This window comes from Solea senegalensis, linkage group LG3, assembly GCF_019176455.1.
Source record: "Solea senegalensis isolate Sse05_10M linkage group LG3, IFAPA_SoseM_1, whole genome shotgun sequence".
Classification (NCBI taxonomy): Eukaryota; Metazoa; Chordata; class Actinopteri; order Pleuronectiformes; family Soleidae; genus Solea; species Solea senegalensis.
In genome coordinates, this window is record NC_058023.1 from 5,810,367 (window position 1) to 5,828,696 (window position 18,330).

At 42.3% G+C, this 18,330-nt stretch overlaps 1 protein-coding gene across 1 annotated transcript in view; it reads left to right on the forward strand.

Moving 5' to 3' along the window:
• The window catches only part of adam19a (ADAM metallopeptidase domain 19a), a 156,087-nt gene that overhangs the window by 55,160 nt on the left and 82,597 nt on the right, over window positions 1–18,330 (forward strand). Inside the window, exon 3 of the mRNA XM_044021542.1 lies at window positions 14,344–14,420. Within this exon, the coding sequence (XP_043877477.1) occupies window positions 14,344–14,420 (77 nt within the window). The remainder of the gene's footprint in view (window positions 1–14,343; window positions 14,421–18,330) is intronic.

Consider the following 18,330-nt stretch of genomic DNA (forward strand, 5'->3'; position numbering starts at 1 on the left):
CAGTGACTTGAAGGAGTTTGGAGCAATCAACGTTTCTAATCAAGACGTCCAACTAATGATTATTTTCATTATCATTAATCCACTGATTGTTTTCTCTAATTTGACTCATCATTCATCTGTTAAATAATCTGCGTCGCAACTTTGGCTCTTGTTGACGACGTAAAATAGTGGACTCGTTGAGCCGGAATCACTCACGACCAGCACGTCTACGTCTTAAGAACGTTTATTGGCTCCCCCATTGTTTGAAAGTGTACACACAGCGGTGTAGAAATGCTGCTGCCACTTAACGCTCACCACTGTCGACCCTACGCACATGTATAATCTAGGTTTAGCTGCCAAAATCTGACATTACAGGTCATTCCTCTCTAACATTAATCCAACTCCCCTTCTTTCTGTAGAAATCCAGACCTACTGCTGCTGACAGACAGAATAGAGCTGTCATGTGTGTTTGCTCCTCGTCTAAATCCATTTTAATCCTCTCCTCGCCTTCCAAGTGTCTGCCACCTGTGTTTCGTGGGCACACGTGTCTGTACCTGATGCTGCTAGAAAGTGGATAAATATTTGTCAATCTCCGTTGTCCAATTAGCGAGCTGAGGGTTGTGGGTGTGCGTGCCGTCCATCTGGACCAGCGTATGGATCGGATTCGGACTAAAAAAAAGAGTCTAGAGATGACTGTCGGGCTCGGGACGGGTTCGATTACGTCGATTTAAGTTCTTTTGGTGATTGACTTTTTTTGTTGAGGACTGGGGGTTTATGGTTGACAGTGCAGTGAACACAGCATCATTATGTGAGCAGTTATCACCGGTTAATTCTCATTTTCCGATTGTCTACATAGTGTGAGACCAAAAAAAAAGTTATATGCTTTCAAAATACATGTTGCCCAAAAGAAATAATTTTTTGAACATCTGCACTGCAGCACAGCACCCGATACCTTTACAGAACTCTCGACCCGTGCTACATAATACAGAGGCTGACCTACAGGATGTGGACACGTCTTTGATTTCTTTGAGGGTCAAGCTTTCAAATCATGAGGCACGGCATGAAATTTTTAAATGCTCCGAGGTGCTCTCTGCTGACACGGAATATACAAGAAATACTGCTGAGATTGTAAAAGGAATGAGATGAAAGGATACTGTGGAGGAAGCGCGCTGTATTAAAAAGAAATGACAGGTTTGAGACGGCGGCTGGGTGGAGAAGGCATCCGTTCCTTCCGCCCGCTGTCCCTGCAGTTCACAGGTGAGTCTCTCCACTTTCATTTCTAAATGAGATGCTGCAGGGCTGTAAAGAGCGGCTCATGGGGGGAGGGGGGGCGGGGGGCGGTTGAGGCCCGTCGGGGTTTTGATCTAGCTCGAGGTTATGAGCAGTGTCGTGTTTAAAGAGTCGGCCGCGCTCTTATCGGAGAGCAACAGGCTCGATTCCCAGGTGTTGACCGTGTGGCATGGAGAGGAGAGGAAAGCCGGCTCTCTAAGATTGCTTTTGGGATCACGAGGACGCACATGTCTGGCTTCTCCCCTGTCACTTTATACCATTTCCAAATTAGAGAAATGTTTCTGTCTGAGATACTATTGACCGAGCCCTGACACACGTCAGAGCCCAACAAGTATCAGACACAGTTGGAGTTGGAGGTGTCGCAATAACAAGATAATAAAAATATTATTAATTATCCACCTTCGGAATCAAAGGTGGAATCGAAGATTTAACAGTGGCACAAAAAAAACCCCACAATGGCATAAGGACGTAGACGTAACTACGTAAACACCTCTGTTAACGCAGTGAAACTTCCTCAAAATTCAACTTGCACTAAAGCTAGCGCTTCCTGTATGCTGGAACATCTAATTAAAGTACTGGAAACGCTACGGAATGCCAAGCTGGTCCCATTTTACTACAAAGGTGTTTCCTTCCATGTGTGATAATGTTGCCAGAGGTCAGAGGTCAGATTTAGTGACCTTAACAATCTATATTATATCTCCTCACTGGCCTGGGAGTGCCTGTGGATCCCTTCCCCAAGTCAGAGCTGGACAATGTGGCCAGGGAAAGGGAAATTGGGGGTCCGGTCTTGGATTAGGCGATAGATTGGGTTGGGTGTATGTGAATAGAAAACAAGAAGAGGAAGATGACAGCGACGAAGAAAACTGATAGCAAGCTCAAGGAGCGAGGTTGGACTATGACATCATCATTTTTCCCAAAGTAGACTCGTATTAGTTGTCTCCACGAAAACACAAGGGTGGCGTTTTGGGAGACTCCAAAATGCCGCTTCTGTGTGGATAAAAAGCAAAGAACGGCGGACTAGCAGATTCACCTAAACTCATTTTCAGGTTCGTATATCACATCCAATCGAGTGCAGCGTGATTGCTTTTTTCTTTTTGATTCCCCGCCCCGACGCACTTGCCTCCCTGTGTCTCTCCAGTCTCTCCCTCCTCAGGCGGCCGGCCCGCAGCGTCAGCATGGTTTTGTGTTTACAGAAGAGCAGTTAAATTACAGCGTTCACATTAGTCTGTGAGGCTGGAGGGTGCAAGGGGACGCACAAGACAGGTTAAGGATTAAAGCGAAATATGATGTAGCACTTAGGTTTTGAGTCACACATCCACTCGCTCCCCTCAGTCCTGCTCCATCGACTAAATGGAAAGCGTGTCTATGTGGGAGTTGAGGTCGCGGCTATGCAGCTCAGTGCAAGCACTGATAGCATAAATGTGTTCAAGGCAGGTGTTAAGATAAAGTAAACAAGCCAAAGGACCGCAGAGATATTTCCGTATTAGCCTAAATGCAGAATGCCCTGTCAAATGCTTACACCTACCCTTTTTCCTACCCCGGCTCTTTATTTTTAAATGGCTGTGGAGGAGCGGTGTTTATGGTGCCTGGGCCCCAGGTGAATATTAAACAGGTGAACGCAGCAGGTTTTTAGTAAAGATTAAGCACCAAAGATGCAAACGAGAGCCCCCATCATCCCCCCCCCGTTTCTCATCATCACCATCCATCCGGCCACCCACATCCATTTCCAAAAAAACATTTCATGCCGCCGAAGAGTGACTCAAGACGCTCTGCGCTGGCTGCGAGAGGGGGAAGCGAGTCACTTCTCGGTTGATAAATTACCCGTAAGGAGTGCATCTAAGTGTCTTTCTCCATGGTGCTCAGGTTAGCAGAACAACACTCGCACCAACTTCCAGGAGGCTTCACAGGAGAGACGATGCGCTTTTCCCACAATCGCTCTCATTTTCTTTTAAGGTTTATTTCTTTGCTTTTTTTCCACTCATTTACAAGGGACTGAATGAACACTAATTAATCAATAATGTGCTGTCTGTGTTTAAAATGACATTTGTATTTCCTCTGGGTAAACAGCAGCTGTGGATGTGGTGTTGGCACAACAGCAAATAAACATATGGAGGACTGTGATTCTGCCTGTGACGGTAGTGAAGTAGACTTTAGCTTTGGCCTCATTTTTCTTCCTTTCTCTTCTTCTTCTTCTTCACCACCTGAGTTTCACAAGTGGTTCTTGTTTTCATATTCTCCTTTTTGTGTTATGTAATGTAATGGTCTGTGTTTATGTAGCACAGTTGTGGTCGTGATGACTCTCGAGTGTTTGCCATTCACTCACATATTTGTGTATGTGCTGCCCTTTTTCTATCACACGTCTTTCATAGCCATTCCCTTGGTACGCACAGGCATGTAGACGTGTGGAACTGAATCTCTGACCTGCTTAACCACTATCTTGTTGCCTTATTATGATGAAAATATTGCAAGTGGATGAACTTAATGTCATGAAAGACGTATTTTTTCTTTCCTTCAGTGCACAAATGGCAAAATTTATATTCTCCTCTTTACAACGGTGCCTCACTCATCCAAGTCGCAACTGCTGGTGACGTCACCCACAAGAATCTGAACTCCCGTTTGAGTTCCTCACCTGTTGCTATTATTTTTTTTGTCCGGAAACATACAATCTAGTCCAAAAAAAGCGAGTAGACGAGTCCCGTATGGGAACCATACCTCCCCTGAGCTTCAGTCGTGATTCCTGGACAACCAAGAGCAGCTAATCATCTGATCTTGGGAATTTCGGAGTGGCAAAGGGCCGAAGCAAGTCAGAGAGCTAAGGCAGAGCCAGATTATGAAGAGATTTATATGCAAACATGGTCTTGAAATGGATTGTGTAGTGCACTGGGAGCCAATAGAGGAAATATGCTCCTGCCTGTGTGAGCTCCCATTAAGAGTTATTGTCACCTCATTGTTATTCTGCACCACTCTCCGTACAATTTTTTGCACCCAGCGTTGCATGTTTAACCAAAAAAAAAAAAGCCCTTTGAGGATACACAAAATTAGGGTTTGAAGATTGTACACCAACAGGTTTGCCCTCCCAACTAATCTGTCATCAGCCATTCAACCCACGAGATCACTAGTGAGGCGCTGAAATGACATCAAACACAGGAATCTGGCACGGATTCCATCACATGAAGAGCTGCTTCATTTCATATCTGACTTTTCAAGTCTACAGCAGCAATTATTGGAAGGAAATGAAGAATCGCAGAAGTCAAGGCATTGCCCATCCCTGACCTCTATGAAGGACAAAGATGAAAGACGGATCTATGTTTGTCATTAGCATATCATCGAATAATGTTTATCACCAAAGGACTTCAGAGTGTACAGTCTTTAAGTTCAAGTCTCTGTCATCAAAAAAATAATACAAAAAAAACTGGGTGAGTTGAAAGTCTCATTTTGTACAAAATCATTTCCATATAAATCAGATACACCAGAGCCAAAGAGTCACACATCTTCTCATAGTATCTGTGGCTCAGTACATTATACTGTGTTTCACCAGGCAAATTCATAGCATGATGCCGCTTTTTATGAAAAATGAAAAAGTCGTTTTTCTGCCATGTGTTGCCGACAATTCCACCTTTTAAAGAGAGGCATTTTTGATTAGTCGCAAACAACTTGGATTTCATGCCACAGATTTTCCCCTCTTCATGCTTTTTAAAGGGACTATATATGAAATTTAAGTCCTTTTCTAGTTTGCTGGGTTGAAGGTAGCCAGGAAGGAGCAATATATCCAATCACCTATAGGGGGTGATTCTGCGAGCTACAAAAATAACTCAATTTGGATGAGAGTCTATGGGAAAATTAGCCAACGTCTCAGTAAACATTTTCCTGCGGACTTAAATTGAGTTTGATTCCCTTTATTTGAACCTGCATGTACAGAGGCAACCATCGAACACACTTAACATTTATAGTGAGATAAAGGTGCGCCACGCTCTAAATCCCTAGTTTTGGGTCTTCTTTAAAACCTCACAATGTCCATTTAGTAAATTATGTTGCCATTTAGAGGAAAGTAGGATAAAGTACCAATAGGAACTTGGTTTGCAGGTGACAAGTAACAGGTGTTCTGTTTGCAAAACCTCCACAATAAGTCGTTTTGGAAGCAAGGCTTCAAAAACTGGAGCTCAGATTCTTCCGGGTATCATCACATCTTGTCACCACAGGCCTCGAAACACTGTCATGTTATGTTGCATGTCGACAGATGGATAATGAATTAACACAATTTTGGTCCAGACAATACATTTCTTATGAAACATAAATGAGATAGCACTTAAGTTTTGAAGGAGCAAAGTTTCTGGTTGGAAAAAAAAAAATGCTTCCCCACATCTCCATCCCAGAATGACCTGATGATTTCAGATTACGTCGGAGAGTGAAGCTGCTGTAGATAAGTCCGTGTCCCTGCAGTTCAGGCGTAATCTCATGTCCTGCTGCAGTGTTATTATGTGGACTGGACAGCGGTCACATACGGTTATTGCCGAGGCTGGACTGATAAAAAAGACAGCAAAATTGTGTGAATTTTCTTTTTCTTTTGGACTTGTATTCTACTCTTGAAGTCTGTTGTGAGGATTTAATCAGTGATGAATTGTCTTTCGGGGCATCACACAGAGTCATGTCCCAGAAGCGCCGCTGTCTTCACTCACTAAATTTGTCTTCCCTGTCCCCTGGATTCTTGTCATCCGTGTTAGCAGAGACTGGAAATGCCTGGGCGGCCACTTGTTTTCACACACGAGGCTAAATTAATATTCATTACCTTTGTTGCTTAGTTTTTATTTGGGTTAATTGAGCTATCAAGCGTGGTGCCTGTTGGCGTTGGAAAACAAACAAACAAACACATTCGCAGCCACTTGGCCATGTCTTAAGAAGAAAATCCACATTTCTGGGCTCTTTTTGTTTGACACGGGTGTCAAGCTGTGCAGTCACAATAACATGCCTCCATGAATTCCTTCTTAGAGGGGATTTGGCAGCAATTAAACAGGCCATTAGTTTTAGTCGTCATTAGTCGTGTAAGAAATGTTTGAGTGTGAGTTCATAGAGCAGATCTGGGTGCTGCTGTGATGCATTTGATTAGTCTGGGTACCCTGTATTTCCCAGCATGAGGCGGCATCAGAGCCAAGAGATCCTTACAAACAGCAACGCACTCCCAATCAAGCTGCAGAGACGGTGCAAGCACAGCGACTCACTCGTCACAGAGAGTCTTTTCTGATCGACTGTTCAGTGTTTTTTTTTAAAAAAAATAAAAAATCAATTCACGTCGGAATCGCAAATTAGTAGCTACGTTCACATTCCCAGGCTGAGGTGACTGAAATCAGATTTTTCTTTCCACGGCTGTGTGGACACAGAAATGTAATCGTTAATTCACTATAATATTATGCATTATCTCTTCCTTCCGACAGAGATGTTTATCAAAATGTCTGTCTGGGCTTTCTTTTTTGCTTATTTTAACCATAAAAGGTCCTGTGAGTAAGTGCTTTTGCCCATTTTTCCAGAATAACTGTCAATATCTGGCAGTTATTTACAAGTTGTTACTGTAATAATCATGCAAGCTGAATTTTTGAATGTCTTCCTTTATTTTCAAAACATGTTTTACCTCCAAATAACAAGGTCACATAAGACACAAGTAACCAACTACAACTTTACCACTTGTAGCAAGTGTGTAACTAAATTAAAGTACAGTTTAATTCTCTCAACTCACTAAACTCCTGTGAGAAAGTTTGGATCATAAATTACAAACATGAACATAAATAAAAATAATACCCTGCCAAAGTTACTGTAACCGAGATAAGGGCGTCTATACTGGGTACGTAAATAAAGTCAACAACCCTTCCTCCCGGCAACAACAACCGCGCTACTTCCCTTCACAATAAAACTACATAACAGATATGAGAAACAATACCTGACAAGCTCTACTAAGAGCTGCCATAATAAAAGAAAACATGTTAAAATACTTTATCAAACTTGCCATTATTCATGGCAACCAGATATTTATTAAATTGCAAAACATCGGAAAAGTAACGCCGACTTGGTTGTTGCGGGGTTCTATATGCGCTATCAACCGTCGGAACCCTCAGCTGGTCGTCAAGAGCATTCATTTCCATTACCTTGATCGTTATTGCCCTGGCCAATGTCTTCCTTTGGTCGAGTCCCAGCTGCGCTGCTTTATTTTTTGTCCTCTGCCTAATGTTACTAGCGTTAGCTTCCTGCCGTTGTTTGTGTACTTCAGGGCGGCGGTTTTTCAAATGACATAATCAAATTTGTGGTATTGAATGACTTCACGCGGAACCCTCCGCGCATTACCTCGACTTTGCAAGTGTTGCATAATGCCGCATGGCCTCCCCTTCCCGACACACAAACAGCAATTAGACGGGTATAAACATCGGTTGTTAAAATCGGCGCAGTTTTACTCATTGGACTGATGAGTAAACATCAGTCATCGGCCGATACCGATATTAATGCCGATATATCGTGCATCCCTATTAAAAACACTAGAAGACAGTAAAACAATAAAAACCTGGTTGCAGGAGACGTCTGTGATTTTGCGGGTTAAAAAATGGCATCGGTGGAATCGCGAGTTCAGATTTGTGTGGGATACGCCACGAACAAGTTAAAGCTATAGCTTCTTTTTTGGTCCTGGAAGTATTTCACAGTAAAGCTTTGTTTGAGAGCCGGTGGAACTGAAACGCTATGAGTGCTTTTACTTTTTGAAGTCGCCACATGGCGCGACGTGTTTCTGACACTTGTGACAGATGTAGACTGACGAAAGATCACTTTTGCGTTGGCTCATGGGATAGGCGAGACTGACACATCATTCAAAGCAGTTGACACCATCACTTTGGCTCAGTGGGAACCTGACGGGAACAGTAATAAGTACCTAGCTCCATGTAACCATACCCATCTACCCCCTGCCTCTCCAGCTCCACTCTCTAGCTTTCTGCTTCTTGAAATAGGACTTGTTTAATTTTAGCCTCTTCCATATACGTTTGACATAGATTAATTACAGAGGCTCTTCATGTCATTAAGTCGTTCGCACACATGACACCGGAGCAAGCGATTATTCCGAGCGTTCGTTATTCTACATCAAGTCAGCGTCATCCTCCGTCGCTCCCTCCCTCTACATTACGCCCGCCCGCCCACATTTCCTCCTCCGCCCTCCTTCGCTCTCTCTCTGGAGTTTCCGATGTGATTGCCTCGTCCTGTAAAGCTCCGTCCAATCACGCCTCTCCTGGCCCTTGTACACACACTGCTTGACTGATTGGGTGAAATTGCACCGGAGACGCCTGTAGCTTTTTTTTTTTTCAACAATTTCATGGCCTAGTTTCACTCAGATAAGGAAAACTGTCAAAAAAAACATTTGAGGGAAGAGGTGAACGGACCGCAGTCACTCCATCAGTCAGTTGTCCCCACATCTAGAAAGCTCCATCTCTTTATTGACTTTCCAATTTTTAAGAGCGATCAGAAGAATGATTGAACATTTTCTTTCTGGGCAGACATAGCCGTGACAAGTACGAAGCCAAAGACCTGAGTGTATTCAAAAGTCTGAATTACTCGGTTGCTGCTCCCTTCATTTTGAGAAATATAATAGCAAACCAAATTTATTACTAAATTCATGGTTTCGGGTTCACCAAGTGGGGGATGAATAATTTCTTTTGCAAAAAAAGAAGTGGTGAATTATTATGCCTTTTAAAGCAAGTGTAGCACCAGTCGGCTGTTTACAAATAAGCAAATCAAGAACAAATCAAAAGCTTGTCAATGCTCAGGAGTGCGTCCTCAAACCACCGATGAGTGTGGCTTTTGTGATCGGGTCTGAGGATGCATTCAGGACGGATTGGAGCATCCAGATCTTCACTTGTCCACTTGTGACCCTATCACTCAGGACAGAAATTGTGTAGGCCCAGACTCATGAGACGGTATTTGGGAGCGCTGAAAAAATATTCTTATAAAACAAGTCCCAGAGTGGAATGAATCTCAAAATGCCACCCTTGCATTATCATACTACTAATGCATAACTTTGTCTTCTCCTTTTTTTTTTTGGTGTATTTGGAGTCATTTTGGGGGGTTTCGTGTGTATGAAGACATTTGTTGAAATGTTTACAGAAGCGAGAAAGACAAAAGTTGCCTCAGGGAAGTTCTGTTTCCGTGTAAATATGGCTTTAATGTCACATTCCTTGTTACCTAATGTGTACCTCTGACAAGTGTCTGGTGAAGAAGTTGGTCTGAAGCACAGTAAGAAGTTAAGGCAGATGCTAGCCTAGCGCAACACCACCTAATGCTTCCTAAGCAGAACAGAAGGGGTTAAAACATTTCTCATCAGATTTTGTCATCTACATGATATTCTATTAGCTCTAGATATTAAATGACCGGTGACTTTGCTTTGCAGAAAAGCATCTTCATTTCATTTTCCACTTGGCTGCTTTTCTTCATATCTGCAGGCTAATATCTCGGGGTCAATTCCTCAGAAATGACTGGCGTGGAAAACTGTGCCTATTGAATTTGTTATTTCGGGATAACTGCACATGTACTGATCAAACACCAAACACCAGATCTGCACACATTCCCCTCAGTGGCATGTGTCGCTCTTTCAAAGCAGCCACTGGTGTTTGTGCTCTGAGCGATTTGGGCTGCTTCCCCTGATTTCCTCGAGGTTACGGCTGCTGAGCTTTAATTTTCATCCCGCAGCCCCACTGGCTTAAAGAGCAAATAAATGCATAATGTGAAGCCGTGTCAAGTGTGCGCAAACTTAAACAGTGTCGTGGCATGTTTGATCATGTTTCAGTGTCAGTCAGCGTGGATTTTTACTTTAGGACGGCAAATCCTAGAGGGGATGGTAAAATAGAAATTAAAAAAAGGGCAGGGGATATTAAGAGCTATGAAGATGAAGAGACGGGGTCACTTGTCGGGATGTTTCAAAAGCTTGTGCAGTGAGAGTCTCGGTGGAAAACAAGAGACAGTCGGAGAGACAGTGACAAAGAGCCATGACAACAAAGCAACAGGAAAAGACAAATCAGAGGTGAGAAAGGAAAGAGGAAACCAAACAGACGGAAAAGGAAAGGAGGAGGACAGTTGTTGAATTTGGTCATGTACCAGTGACTCTCAGGGACTTGGAGCTGTGAATGTTTTTGTTTTGGACGCATCGGAAATGATGAAATTGAATTGAACAGTAAATTGTGTAGCGTTAAAGTTACGCTAAAATAAAAATATCTCTGATTAGGAAAAAATATCACTTTTAAAAGAATTTCAGAGTATTTTTAACTCTTTTAGAGTTACTTTAACACTAAAAGAGTTACATTTAACACTTATCTTTATGTACTATTGTATATCTACCTATAAGTAGCCTATAACTACCTTGAATTCGGTACCAGGACCCATAATAAATGCGCTCTAAGGTACCACAATTTGGCACCAACTGATTTACCTTAACACAGTACATAATTCAGTCAGGGCCATTAAAACTACCGTGGTTGTCGCTGTGTTTGTTCTGGTTGGTACCAACCCTTTTTATGCTAGTTCCACCATTTTCAAAGGAAAACTTCAGAGCTTCGTTTCAGTCTGAATGAGCTAACACTGAGATTGGTCAACCATCTGCAAACCCGAAGAAACACTTTGTTAAAAACTTACTTTCTGAAGTTCTTGTGCTTCCTTTTCTCACTTTTCAACAGCGTTGTTTGTCCTTAATAGAGTCGGAAACATTTTCAGTTGCGGTAACTTGGATGCAGATCAACTCAACCCAGCGCTAACTTGGATTCCTCTGGATGCAGAACGTTTTCATTTTGAAATGACGCTTCAAAACAAACAGTAGTTGTGCGGATGCGGCGTCGGATGAGCTACATCTGATTCAGCGTCCACGTTTGAGATGGAGCTTCAAGCCTCGATCATCTCTGTGCTTTTTTGAAGCAGAACTAACATACACAGTGTGCCAGAGAAGGGCTTGTTAAATGGATCAAAAGCTTGTCTAATCTACATGCTAAGAATACGATGAGAGGGCCTCCACGGTCCTCTTCCTCCTGAGAGGCTCCGATTATCGCACAGGGACATGAACAGTAAACATATATGATCTTTGATGTAACCGTGTGCTGCCGCAGTGACACTATGGTCTATTATCACCTCCAGACGCCTCCCATTTCAGATTTTCGTTCTCACTAACTGAACAATGTCCTTGTGTCTTAGCGTACAGCCTGCGGAGGTAAGGTCTGACCACATGTGGACGCAGGAGTCGCACCCAGGAAGCATTTTAAAGACTAAGGTGTGATAAGTCGTCTGTTTGGACCTCACGGGAGGGATGTTACCACCAGGATTGATGATCATTGGCTCCCGGTTCTTTTCCGGATTGATTTTAAAATTCTTTTATTTGTTTTTAAATGTCATAAGGGTCTTGCCCCACAGCATCTGTCAGACCTGCTTCAGCCGTACGATCCCCCGCGCTCTCTCAGATCGACAGATCAGTCATTGTTAGTCGTCCCTAAGACTAAGAGGAAGCTTAGAGGTGACATTTTCAGTCGCTGTGGAATGAGTTTCCTGTGCTTTAGTCCTCTCTTAAAACATTTTTTTTATATCGTTATAGGATTTGGGAATGTGTTAAAGCACATTTATTCTCTGAGAGCTTACGATGATGACGGACGAAACGGACCAATACCACCCGGAAATTGTGGGGACGGTATCGAGTCAATCAGTCAAATCAGTCCGGAAAACGACAAAGCAAGTTTTCAAAAGTTGCACTGCAGGTACAGACGTATTGAAAATGCTGCCCGCCATCAATCTCCCTTATTGGCAACCCCACAAATAATAAATAAATGGGATGACTAATGGAAATCAGCTTGCGTTTATGTCGATTTCTAGATGAAGTATCGCATAATGTCCATACCCACGCAAAAGATGAACCACAGACAAAAGTATTTGGTCGCCTGACTGTTACACCAACAGGAACTGTAATGACATATTCAAATTCTGTACATATACAGTACTTTAATATGGGGTTGGGCAAAGAGTTCCCTTTTTCTTGGCCTGGCTCACAATCTCTGTTCCATCCCAAAGGTGCTTGACGGGATTGAGGTCAGGATTCTGAACGGTTCTTCCACGGCAAACTCAAAGTCAAACCATGTCTTTATAGTCCTTGCTTTGTGTGCTGGAACATAATCATGTCGGAATAGAGCGCAGGGGCTTCCTCAAACTGTTGCAAAACAAATTTGGAAGCATAGCACTGTCCTGAAATGTCTTAGTATGTTATTAAGGTTGTCCTTCATTGGAGATAAGGTGCCTGAATTCAATACTTAACTGGTGTGGCCAAATACTTTTGTCCATGTAGGTGGGATGGATGACTTAAAACAGACAAAAGTGGACTATAAATGGCAAAAAAAATCGTCCATTATTGTTTTTTTATTCCACACTTTTTCCACATGTTCTCAGATGCTATTTTCTAACATCTTTAAGGTCGCCTGCTCTCGAAGGCAATAACAGCACTCAGTGGTTTAAAAACGCGGTGTCTGGGATTCTCGGGCAGATGTGCAGTATCACTTGAGATCCTCCACGGTGGCTCCTTAAACGGAGACAAGTGTAATGATTTCACAGAACCCGTGAAGAGCTTGTTGTTTGTCTGTTCTGTTTTGTAGCAACGTTAAAACACAGTCCGTGTGGAAAAGCAGGATTCTCGAGACAAACACCAGGTTTGCTTACAACTCATTTCATCGCGGACTGTCTGGCGATCAAAGCCTCCAACCTCTCCCCAGTGGGACTTTCCAGAATTCCCCCCGTCTTATTGATGCAGAAGTGCTATTACTCAGCAAAAAGGGAAAAAAAGCCATACTTCAGCTCAGTTTCATCATTAATTTAATATGACATTGTGTAGTCAGTGGTGCTTATGGCCATATTACGAAGCATTCATCACTCTGTCTGACAGAGTGTGTTGTGACGTTGGCTGCTATCGTTTATCAAGTTAAAATGTGCTGATTCGTTCTTTTTTATTTGCTTAAAGGAGATTTTCTGCACAGTTACCTCATCTCATGTGTGACTTCAACTGAATTCAAGGTCAAGGTTATGATATTTTTTTCTGCATCTGTGAAATTAAAGTTAAGTTAAAGAAATTAAAGTAGGTGGAGTTGTTGTTTTTTTTTCCCTTTGTTGCAGCTTGAAAAGGAGGAGTGTGAAAAAGTGTTGAACCTCAGATTGTTTTCCCCCGCAGACGTGCTTGGCAATAGTGAGAGAAATGGGTTTGAGGTTTATTTATGGACATCAATATGAGCCCATGTGCGTCCCTCATTATGAAAACCATATGGGCAAGTTCAAATTCAATATGTCTCCATACTGTTTGCTTTCAGTGCCAGCGGTTTTTCGAATGCAAAATAAGTTAATTTAGTCGCAAGGAAACAAGATTAAGTTTTTAATTTTTTATGTTTTTTTTCTTTTTTTTCCTCCTTCAGTATTTTCAGTTATTGTTCACAGGAACAATAATAATGTTTTGTTGTTTGTCTTTTCCTGACAGCAACTCGACAAACTAGCATGGAACTTCTCTCTGTGAATTCAGGGTCTGAACAGGAAGAACCCTCATGATTTTCCTCTGAGTGTCCCCAACCTAACCTCTGCATATTCATGTACCCCCACCTGAGGTTATACTATATTTCTTTTAAATGGTTTCTCCCCAACACACACTGCAGTTTTTATGTCAAGAACTCAACATTTTTCACCAGGTTTCTCATCCACATTGTCAGCTTTGGTTCAGACTGAAATGACTCAACTTTTTTTTTTTTTGTTCGGATAAGATTGTCAGAAAATGTCATGAAAGACGTCATTTTGTTGTACAGTCACTCCCGGTTTCCAGAGGATGATTTCTACCAATTTTGGTAATCCTTCGACATGGACACGGAACACTTTTAGATAATCATTTAAATGAAAACAAACAAAATACCCAAAAGCAACCGTGATATATAGTGACTGCTGTATATAGTTCTACTACTGTGAACAGCAATTAGTCATAAAGGTGATGTAAGCACACTGTGATGCGTTTGAATGCACTCGTAAAACCTGACAGTCTCATCTCTTCAACCCCGACAGGTCGAGTACCCGGTCAGAGGGGAAATCGCTCTCTCATCCAGTGACCTCCAACTGCTGCTGCAAGTTGAACGCAATCAGTGAGTATTCCTCGGCTCCCGCCGCCTGCGCCGCCTGCGCCGCCTGCCACACCTTTAATAACCTGCCCTGAATTAACCGGGAGACTGTTGAGTGAATTTAGAGTGAGGTGATAATAGAGGGAGACGGGAGAAGAAGCTCCAATCATAGCTCTTCTGTCTCAGGGATGCCGTGATTGTTCTCAGCCCGTGCTTCACCGCAGGAGCTCAAGGTTACTCGCTGTCCCCTTATCCTGAATGCTTAGAAGTATTATTATCGATTTTTATATTATTTTACTGACTTTTTAAAAGCTTTCAATGGTCTTGCCCCTCATTGTGTCTCTGAACTTTTTAATTTGGTGTGCACCTGCCTGACAGCTTATGTCAATGAATGGGCCCCTGCTGCTCATTGTGAAATTTCAATATGTGACAAAAGGAGATGAAGCCTTTTGAGTCCCAACACTCTGGACCAATCACATCCCTATCTTCTTTTAAATCAAGTCTTTCAATCTTTATAAATTAGATTTGCACACATGTAGATTAGATTAGATTTGAGTTTGATGATGTGCAGTTGCATCATATTCCTCTTGTCGGGGTAGGAATCCCAGGGTACCTCATGATACATGGTCCACGATACCAATAATATCACGGTACAGAGATTCTGTGATGATCAATATATTGCACGACAACCCTATAGCGATACATCACGATATTTGTATGAAAAGTGAAACAAAACGTTAATGTGAAAAGTTAAAGTTAAATGATGAAATTTACCGGGTTACTTGAATGCATCTTAAACACGAGCTCTCACGCTGGAGTTTGTTTGGGTGGTGAATACGAATTTCCGCGCATTTCCCCGATTTTGTTTCATTGATATTGAAGGAAAATGATCTTGCAATGTATATTGTTAATAAATGATAGCCTATATAGCGCCCAGAGTGTTTGTAAATCTCTGGACGTCGCCTGACTTGGTTTGTTTACACCGCCATGTTGGCAGGAAAAGCCTCTGCAACGATCACATTCACTGTGGACTTCACATCTTTAGAGAAATGAATCAATATCCAGCAGCCGTGAAAACAATCTTCAACTTTCTGATAACATTTCCTCATCCTACTCCAGAGAATTCTTATATTCACCTTAATTATTGTTGTGTACCTGGTTTTAGAACTGTCTCCTTGGTTCTTTGATGATTTGTTTGCTTGTCCCTGATTGTTTTAGCATCCCGGGGCACAACAGCTCTCACAACTCTCTTTTTTATGAAAACAGCCGGTGAAGACACAAACTGTCTGACATATTACCTGCTATAATATATAAGCCACCTGTTATACTGTACAGTGTGTCCTTGAACAGCGTGGCTTCCTGCCAAAATGGTGTTGGAACTCTGGCCTGTTTTGGCTTTTGTTTCTGAAATATACAGTCTGCTCTGATTGATGTCACACAACAGGGATTATTGCCGTCCTCTTCCGAGCAGAACTTCATATTCTTCATTTTAGTTTCTCAATGATTAAGTTAATTATTCTTTATTTATTTTCCCTTCTCTTAAAGGGTGGTGCCCAGAGGAAACGTAATATTATTTATCTTTAATAGCCAGTAAGTTATACTGCCTCACTCACTCCAGGTTACTGTCCCAACAGGGGCATCTTTTTTCGAGATGCATCGTGTGTGTAAATCTCCCCGTTTCCTGCCTATATTTAAATCTGGAGTGCGCTTTTGTCACACACTGAATGTGGGTTTGCTGTGAAGCGGCGCCGCTCTGCAGGTGTTTGACTTCAGAGTGGATGAGCAACGTGTGTGCCGCGCTCCGGCACATTTCACTCTTTCTCTCAGACGCTGGCGGGCGGGCGAGCGAGAGTGCGTGCGTTGTGCGTGTATAGGATTTCAGTTGCCTGGAAACTGATTGATGAGTTGGAGTAAGTAGAGACGAATGGAAGGAGCTGACAATGACGGTTAAAAAGGGGGCCGGGAGAAGGGAAAAAAAAAAGAAAAAAGAACTCCCTGAGACAATGGTGGCACACATGACGCGGAAAGACGGTGATAAATGAGACGGAGAGGAGGCAGAAATGTACAGAGAGTTGGCTGCTGATGGTACAAACAGTCTGGGCCAGAGAGTCACAGTGTGTAATAGACTGCGCTGCCAGACTGTGTGTTTATTTGAAAGGAGCAGCTGAGTCCCAGCGAAGCGCTCAGAGTTTGGTCTGGACCAGCAAATGTAGGTCAGCGAAAGGGGGACATGCTCGGCTGAAGGAGGGTTTAGCGGTAACGTTACTGGAAACTAGAGTTTATTTTATGTCCGGGCCTCATCCTCTGGGACGAGGCTGGAACTCCGCCGTGACGTCCGAAAAGGCCAAGATCGTTATTGTTACACATATGGAAGGAGAAGGACAAAAATATGACTTCATTATTACAAATCAGCTCATTATTTGGGAGAAAACACAGCTGTGAAAGTCATTATTATCAACAAAAGAGGCCTTTTGTGTTACATTTGACCCAGAAATATCTTGTTACAAAGGAATTCTTTTACTTTCCAACTGCATCTACTTAAGCATGACATTTCACCTACTGTATAAAAAGTATCTTGTTTTTGAAACAAAAAATCCACTTTTAATGAAGTACGATCTAATTATCTAAGTGATAATTCATTTTCTTGCTGTGTTCAGTTATATTTAAGCCTATTAATAGTATTTAAACGGGGATAATCATAATGTTCAACTGTTTTTGTGTGACAAAATGATCTTAGACACAAAAGGGGATTTTATTAACTATAACATGTTTATGTTCATTGTAGTTTATCGTATACGTAATAGACAACATCATGTTTTTCAGTGGTGATGAGATGATTCCGACAATGTTTACTTTAAATGGGACAAAGCAAAGAGAACTAAGAAGAAGAAAAATGCAGAGCAAAGAGACAAAGTCAAACACACACTGGGAAAACAGAAAAGACAAATTGTTCCAGCAAAAACACACCAACTTTTAAGGGAAAAGTGAGAATACACTGAGGCACAAGTGAAAACATTAATAAACAGATGTGGGAAATTAAGGAAAAACAAGAGAGCAACAAATCTGAGCAGAAACACACGAAGGGAAGAAGAGAAGGAACAACATAAACTAAAACAGGATCGAGAATTGGACCAGATGCATGGGAACACACAAAAAATAAAACCAGCGCTAACATAAACCACCTGAAGTCGAAATAAAAATGCAGAATCCTGAGAAAATACAGAAAAACCTTAAACAAGGACAGGCCGCAAAGTTTATCTCTGTATTTCTTTCATCTTGGACCAAAAATTCATAATACGTGGAGCAAATTGCTGCACTGTGTACATTTGAATTATGAACGAATAAATGTTTGTCAGACCGTAATAAAGATTTAGAGTCGATACGTGTTAGCGTTTGTTTGCCTGCACAGTTCACCTCAGATTTTTCAACATCAGGACTTTGTTTAATTCCGTCTGTTGCTCAAACGTTTGCGACAGTAAGCGCCGTTATCATTCACGGCGAAGCAAAGAGGCAGCCGACCCGCCGCTGTGATGTATCCGTATTGATTGTGCGGCAGAGGAGACGTCGCTCTCTGTCTAACCCTGAGCCGTCAGTGTATTCTCTGAGGCTCTGTCGGTCCCGTTCGCTTTAATGGGAGGAAACTTCCAGGTCAAAGTCATTTCACGGGAGCAAATGCGGGCACTTAAACACAACGAGCCGGCCCGGTGTGTTTTTGTGCCGATGTGCTCAGGAAGTGATGAGAGCGATGAGGCAATGACACATATGACACATTATACAGCTCTAGCAGCTCTGTGCTTTTCCGTGAGAGATATAACCTGGTGCTTTTTTGTAGGGCTGAAGAATGTGGCCTACTGCAATTTTCAAATAGCAGGAGGTGCAAATATTTCAGAGGTTAAAAATACTTCAAAAATCCTGAAAACGTGCATTAATCTCC